Below are 7281 nucleotides of genomic sequence, written 5' to 3'. Positions count from 1 at the left end.
AAGAAAAAAAAACCACCACCATCCCGAAGATGAAGCAGTCCAAGAGCGAAGTTTCGATAATACTGAGAGAGATCCCATCGATCGCCTCGTATATACAGAACTAAGCTTTATTGAGAAGATAATCAATGGCGGCGGGGGCTAACATGCGCTACGTGGGGTTTCTGTTGATTTTGCTATGTTTTCTGCGGCGGGGGGAGTCCATATGGTTGAGTTTGCCGGCCAAGGGGACCAAGTGCGTATCAGAGGAAATCCACACGAACGTCGTCGTTTTGGCCGATTACGTGGTCATCTCCGATGATCATGCTCACCACACACCCACAATTTCCTCCAAGGTTAGGGGTTTGTTTCCCTCTTTCTGTTACTTGATTTATTTTCTTCGTTTTGTGTTCGATTCAATTGCTTTGTGTTATAAGGTTATATGGCAATGAAATTATTGGAGTTCCTTGTAGATAAATTAAATCTTTTTACATCTGATGTTGATGTGGCCACGTAGCTGGAGATGCATGATTATTTACTTTGCCAAGTGTGGAGCTTGATCGTTAGGTAGCAATTATCAAAAAGGGTGATTTTGGGTTCATTTTTTAGGTGGTAAAAGCAATCATTAGTTGTAAAGATGGGTATTAATTTGTAAGTGGATTAGGGACCACCTTTGTACTTGAGTTAAAGGAAAGAAATCACAATGTCAAGATGAAGGAAGGAAGCATATGAAGGGTGGATAAAGTGATAATTGTTTAGCTTGATGGCTAGTTTTATTTATTCCGGGGTGCTCAATTGCCCTTGGTTTCGAAAAAAATTTATGATGTCCTTTTTAAATAATCTATCAATTACTTTGGGCATGTACTTTTGCAATCTCTCAGAGATCATGGAAAATGTCAATAAAAATGTTGATTTTCCACCTGGTCTAGCTGAATTGGTGGATAACTTGAAGGAGGTTATCTGATCGGATGGAAAATAATTATTCATGTCACTTTTTTTTGTGTATATTTACTTTGATCACCTGAAGGACAGTTATTAATTTCAAGTTGATGACTCTGAAGGCATAAATAATGCACAATCTTTGACCTTTATATCCCAGCATCTCCTTCTTATTCTCCCTTTGCAGCCGTATGATCTCTGTCCATGGGCAAAACTTGTGGCAGGGCGAGGTTGGGGAACTGTATTGCTTAAGACAAAATAAACTGAAATTTTATATGTGATTTTTTTATAAATATAAAGTCCTTTGAATTACTTTCACCTCATATCACTGTCTTACATTGTTTTTCTGGGTCCTGACTCACAAGTAACAGTCCCTCAGATTATGGTTCTTTTTTTCTCACTTTTTTATACCCAACTGCAATCGCCTGAAAATTTTGTGTATGCTAGATTAAGGTATCAGAAGAACTCAATCTAGATTACAAATGAAACCTGGAAAAGGGAGTGGAACTGTGGGGCTTTTTTGTTGCGGTTTCCATTTTTGTTGCTTTTTCTATCACTTATCAACAAAAATGATATGCCGTTTCTCTTTCGAGCTAACTGGTTCGGCAATTTCTATGTGTGGTTCTCCATTGTATCTCTTTGGCGGACCATAAGGTTTTTATAGGTGTTGGTATTAAAGCATGATTTTCATGATATTGTCTTCCAAGTTGCCTTACAATTAGCTAGCTGAGTGATTTCACTTTGAATAACATTTTATTGTTTTTTAAGCAATCTTTTGATTGCTTCCCACCTTTCAGGGTTGATTTTCTTCTCCTCCCTTCATGGGACTTGCAAAAATAGCTCCGAAATGGAGTGGGGTGGGGAGGGAAAAATCCTGGGGAAAATATTGCTAGATCCCATGGAAAAATTCCTTTTCTGCTTTCAGTATCCGGACTTCTGGACTTTATTGCTAAGGCTATGAGGCAATGGATAGAAACTTAGTGTTTGAAATTAATTTGCTAATCTTGTAAGGGTTGATAAATTCACATGGATTCAAATGAATTACTTGGAGCTGTATCTAGCCATTGTTTAGCATTCAAGAAGCTGGCATGAAGTAAGTTAAACAGTATCTTTAGGTTCCGTTTTCTAGGTGATTACTGCAATTTTCAGTTGGATATGGCGAGCTAAACCTTTTTGATTCATTATTTATGTAGTTGTCTATCTTTCTTGCTGCTGGAGCTAATAAATATCAAATTAATGTTACCCTGTTAGGTGACTTCGCCATATGGAAACAACCTCCATCAAAATGAAAATGCCACGCATGGCCAATTTGCATTTACAACTATCGAGTCTGGAAATTATCTGGCTTGTTTTTGGATCGATGGCCATTATTCAGGTAGTGGGGATTTAAGCATCAATATCGATTGGAAAATGGGCATCGCAGCAAAAGATTGGGAGTCAGTTGCACGAAAGGAAAACATCGAGGTTAGTCCTTTATGCTTATGTGCAACTTCCATTCCCAGTTATACCTTTTTTTCCCTATTTTGGATGTCTTTAATAATCAGTTGCACTTAAGTTCTAATTGGTTTCAAGAACAATGAGCCCAGGAATTCTTTGGAGATAATATTGTTTTGTTGTCTTCTAGTAGGGTGTTGAACTTGATCTAAGAAAGCTTGAAGGAGCAGTGGAAACCATCCATGAAAATCTTTTGTATCTCAAAAGCAGGTTAAATATTCTTGTTCAAATTTGAAGATTTATGATGATGGTGATTATTCTTATTTCGTTCGATGTCCCAATTGTTTTCCTCGGGCTTTATAGAGAAGCTGAGATGCGGGAGGTGAGCGAAAGAACGAATGCTCGGGTGGCTTGGTTCAGTATCATGTCACTGGGAGTCTGTATTCTGGTTTCGACAGCTCAAATATGGCACTTACAGAGATATTTTCAGAAGAAAAAACTCATTTAGATGGAAAATCCTTGATCTACTTGTACTCTGCAACAATAGATGAAATATTAGGCAGGTTTGATTCATTTCCACTCTGTTTTTTTTTTTTTTTTGGAATGTGTTTTTGGCAGTGTATTAAAAACTTTATTTGTGTTTGATTTTCATATCTAAACAGGATATTATGATGCACGCTTATTCCTCATGTCTGATACTTGATTTAGAGACATTTAATATTTTTACAAAGTTAAAATAAAAATAAAAATACCAATCAAAGAATGAGATGCTGATATTGTATGGACAACGGTCTGAAAACCAAAAACTAATTTAAAATATGAAAATAACTATTGATTTATATTGTTAAAACAATAAATATAAATTAAGTAAAAAAATTAATTGATATATTTAAATATTGTATTTGAATCAATTCATGTTATCTTTAATTTATTTTTATGATTATGTATCTATACCATTATATACTATAAGCATAAAAAGGTATTAAATATAAAAACCGATATCAGTATTTAACATGTGTATATAATCACTATTATTATAACATAAAGTAGTCACATTCTTCAAATGGTATCCTAATTTTTTAAGGCAAAAACTTGTGTGAGACGGTCTCACGGGTCATATTTGTGAGACGGATCTCTTATTTGGATCACCCATGAAAAAGTATTACTTTTTATGCTAAGAGTATTACTTTTTATTGTGAATATGGGTAGGGTTGACCCGTCTCACGGATTATGACCCATGAGACGGTCTCACATGAGACTCACTCATTTTTTAAATAATTATCATATCCTAAATATGTATTATATTTTATTAGTATTCAATTAAGAGTGTCTCATAACTGTGGAACAATATTCACAACGAAAACCGTGGGGTTGAATCAAGAAAATAATTTATTATAGACTCTAATATAACACATCAATTGTAAATCAATCTATTAAATTAATTTACCTATAACATAAATAATCTATTTATAAATGTGAAATAAGATCCTATATTTCGAAGAAACATAGGATACCGATTTCAAACGTTCTATTATATTGTATTTTTGATTTGCTAACTATTAGGTTAATCCGGAAGTTTATCCAGTCACGCCGAAAGGTAACAAATGCAGATACTCACATCGTAAAAAAAAATAATCAATTACATTTCTTGACATCAATCAGAGCCAAAACCAAGAACCAACTTGTGTATTCTGGTAGTTCAAATCAGTGTAACATCAATCATCTCATAATGACAAAAATGCAAAGAAAACAATGTCTAGAATTAGAATAGGAGTTAATCATCCTTTTCAAGAACACAAGCCACTAAAAAATAGCTATTCAATAGAAACAATCTTGCGATTCATGTATCTGAATCTGCAAATGTCCTCAAAGAAATCATCAGCACTGCTATGACTGCTCTTCATCTGAAGAATCTTTATTGTCATTTTTCTTAAATTCTTTGCATACTTTATCAACGAATCCAACGTACTCATCTTTTGTTCAGCATTTAAAGGGGATCTTACAGTTACCACAACCTGCTCGAGGCATGGAATAAAAAACCTCGAGTCAACCTGCAGCGTAGAAGCATGTTTCTTAGTTTAACGAGATAAAACAAAGCATTTAAACAACTCAAAACCTATTGAAAATCATCATCTATCTTGAAAATACTTCCGAATTCAATGTCCTGTGTTCACTCACGTATCACACAAATCGATCTGTAGTCCCACATCACTGAAAAATTAATAGCTTACATGAGATTTCTGAGTTAGAGACTTACGTTTTTCAGGCTGTTCTTTTGGCAAAGAGCAGCAAACATCGCTCCATGAATGTCAAAAGTTTGCAGCTTTGGATGGCTGTTAAAGAAGTCGACTAAGTTAATCTCTGGAAAGGGGAGAAGTGTTTCAGAATCACCGGTGAATTCGACCTTCATGTAGAGGTGCTTAACCTCACTGGCCATTTGAAGCATTCTGCTTATCGCATCCCAGCACCATTGCACACCCCTTATGGACAATGTTTCCAATGCCACGAGTTTCCCAAAATCCACCATATAAACTCTACCTGTAACACACCAATCGAATTATCAAATATTGTATCATGTCAAATAAGAAAATGGACACCTGACTACTTATAAGCCATGAAAAACTACCTGAATTGTTGGCAATGGAGAGGTTTGTTAAAAATCGAGTTTCGCAAACCCTGATGAAACTACAACCCTGTACTTCAAGTGATTCGAGCTTCGTTGAGTTGATTGTGAGCGAGCAGTTGCCTACTCCAAAAAAATCGAGCTTGCAATTCTCGAGATGAGGATTCTCAATTGAAACATATTTCAATCCTTCACAACCAAGAAGCAAAAGCTGACTCAAATTAGGACAAGCACGAAGAGCAACAGAAAGTGCATGTTCTTCTAACCTAGCCCCAACTATTTCAAGATTCTCGAGCCTATGAAAAACATCCCATTTTGGAGTATAAATCATTAAAACACCCCAAAGTTTGAGAGATTTCAAATTTGAAGCAGCTCTGATACAATCCAACTTCGAAGGAATTTCAGTAAAAGTCTGTTGCTCGATTATGTTGTCCATTCGGAGCTCAAGGCTCTTCAACGAGGGTCCTGCTATAGATAGCCAAGACGCAAGGCCAGAACTTGAAAATGGGCAATAAACCACGAGTTCTTCTAGGTCAACAACTGAGGAAACCATTTGTCTAACTACGACATCAGGAGTATTTCCATTGGTGAGAGTGTCAAAAAGATTTCTGGGGAAAATTAAACTCCTCAAATAGGGCAATGAATCCTTCCATCTCTTGGAGACACAGTTGCAAGAGGCTACATCCTTAGCATTGCTAATTAGAGATAAAATTTGTTGGACTAAAGCATCGGGTAGTGACTCCATTATCTGCGGAAAATAATCCAACACTTCACGCCCAATTTTAAAACAGCAAAACATATGGAAGCTTTAAAAAAATTCAAGAACGCATGACCCATTAAATGCACAAAATAAAAAAGTAACGGGGTTCATCTTGTACACAAAACCAAGCAGATTAGCGTAAGGTAATCAAGAAATGGGCAATTAGCACAACACATTACACCTAATTAGAGATCTAAAAAATCAATTTTCAACGCACAAACACAAATTTTCTTGAAAAATATCAATCCTGAAATTTCCAGGACTGAACAGTCATCGCAGTTTGAATGCCAACAATTCCAATAACAACCCAGATAAACAGACATTGATAAATATCTATTGCACACACCCACACCCAATTACACGCACATTTCATCTGATTAAAAGTGCATCAACAAATGGAAGATACATGAAAGTAAAAGGAGCTAACTTACAAGAAAGATTACAATTTCTGCACCAGGCTTAGGCAAGAAACTAGAGCTAGATTTCGCTCCAATTCAAATGCACGATGGAGTAAGAGAGAGGAGGGTGGCGGAATCGTTAGGCGCTGCTATATAAGAAGGAAGGAAGGAAGAATGAGTGGATATTTTCAAATTTTGAAAGAGAGATTTCGGAGTTCGGAGTGTTTTTGTCAGAAAACGAAATGCGTGGAAATTTTGAAACCCGCCTGGCTTTTCAACCCTTTTTTAAAATATTTCGACCGTTCACCGCATTTTTTAAAACAGAAAATTGGTTATAATTACTATTACTTATTAATAATCTAAAAAAGAATGAAACATAATATCTTGGGTTATTTAAGGAGTTATAACAATATATATATATATATAATAGGTCTCTTGTTAGATGATTTCACGAATCTTTATCTGTGAGACGGGTCAACCCTACCGATATTCACAATAAAAAATAATACTCTTAACATAAATAGTAATATTTTTTCATGGATGACTTAAATAAGATATTCATCTCAAAAAAAGCAAAAACTTATGTGAGACGGTCACACGGATATTATTTGTGAGACGGATCTCTTATTTGGGTTACCCATAAAAGAGTATTACTTTTTATGCTAAGAGTACTATTTTTTATTGTGAATATGAGTATTGTTGATCCGTCTCACAGATTATGATCCGTGAGACGGTCTCACATGAGACTCACTCCTCAAAAAATACGACACGTAAGACTATCTCACACAAATTTTTGTCATATATATAAGTATATATGTATGTATGTATACATATAAGCTGAGTTTTTATCTAAAATAATAAGTTTTATTTATCAAAATTACAATTATAAAAAAAGAAATTTATATCACTAAATCGTTGCTCATTTATGTTAGTTTTTTTATTAGTTTGAATTTGATTTATTTTATATAAATTCAAACCTAATTGATGAATTTTATTTTATTTATTCAAATTTAAATTGAACTTATTGAAAACATAAATTATTTTTTTAAAAAATCATTGATTATATCAATTCTTTAATTTGGGATATAACTTTATGTTACTACGATATTTTTTTTGTTATTAGTATAAATTGTATAAATAATTCATTTTAT

At 34.5% G+C, this 7281-nt stretch overlaps 2 protein-coding genes across 3 annotated transcripts; one reads left to right on the top strand and one right to left on the bottom strand.

The window, feature by feature from the left end:
- On the top strand, positions 1–3031 carry LOC140812856 (transmembrane emp24 domain-containing protein p24delta3-like). The gene is made up of 4 exons (XM_073171222.1): positions 1–332; positions 2167–2379; positions 2543–2619; positions 2713–3031. The coding sequence occupies exons 1-4, from the start codon at positions 126–128 to the stop codon at positions 2855–2857; spliced, it is 642 nt and encodes a 213-aa protein (XP_073027323.1). The 5' UTR covers positions 1–125; the 3' UTR covers positions 2858–3031.
- A 973-nt stretch (positions 3032–4004) lies between these two features.
- On the bottom strand, positions 4005–6354 carry LOC140812254 (F-box protein At1g10780-like). Of its 2 annotated transcripts, none has more exons than XM_073170482.1 (4): positions 6164–6354; positions 4976–5720; positions 4607–4887; positions 4005–4400 (listed from the first exon to the last, which is right to left on the bottom strand). In XM_073170482.1, the coding sequence occupies exons 2-4, from the start codon at positions 5715–5717 to the stop codon at positions 4164–4166; spliced, it is 1260 nt and encodes a 419-aa protein (XP_073026583.1). In that variant the 5' UTR covers positions 5718–5720; positions 6164–6354; the 3' UTR covers positions 4005–4163. The 2 variants fall into 2 exon arrangements, with proteins under 2 accessions (XP_073026583.1, XP_073026584.1); XM_073170483.1 differs by having other exon boundaries at positions 6176–6354.
- Positions 6355–7281: the final 927 nt, after the last annotated feature.

Source organism: Primulina eburnea, chromosome 14 (assembly GCF_022965805.1).
Source record: "Primulina eburnea isolate SZY01 chromosome 14, ASM2296580v1, whole genome shotgun sequence".
NCBI classification, from domain to species: Eukaryota; Viridiplantae; Streptophyta; class Magnoliopsida; order Lamiales; family Gesneriaceae; genus Primulina; species Primulina eburnea.
This window is presented reverse-complemented; position numbering and strand designations above follow the sequence as displayed.

Excerpts from the sequence above, each read along its gene's own strand:
- LOC140812254 (XM_073170482.1), bottom strand. The coding sequence starts at position 5,717 with ATGGAGTCACTACCCGATGCTTTAGTCCAACAAATTTTATCTCTAATT. Across the intron at positions 4,888-4,975 it reads CTCCATTGCCAACAATTCAG|GTAGAGTTTATATGGTGGAT; the intron begins GTAGTTTTTCAT and ends GGTGTGTTACAG. Across the intron at positions 4,401-4,606 it reads AAAAGAACAGCCTGAAAAAC|GTTGACTCGAGGTTTTTTAT; the intron begins GTAAGTCTCTAA and ends TCTACGCTGCAG.
- LOC140812856 (XM_073171222.1), top strand. The coding sequence starts at position 126 with ATGGCGGCGGGGGCTAACATGCGCTACGTGGGGTTTCTGTTGATTTTG. Across the intron at positions 2,380-2,542 it reads CACGAAAGGAAAACATCGAG|GGTGTTGAACTTGATCTAAG; the intron begins GTTAGTCCTTTA and ends GTCTTCTAGTAG. Across the intron at positions 2,620-2,712 it reads CTTTTGTATCTCAAAAGCAG|AGAAGCTGAGATGCGGGAGG; the intron begins GTTAAATATTCT and ends CGGGCTTTATAG.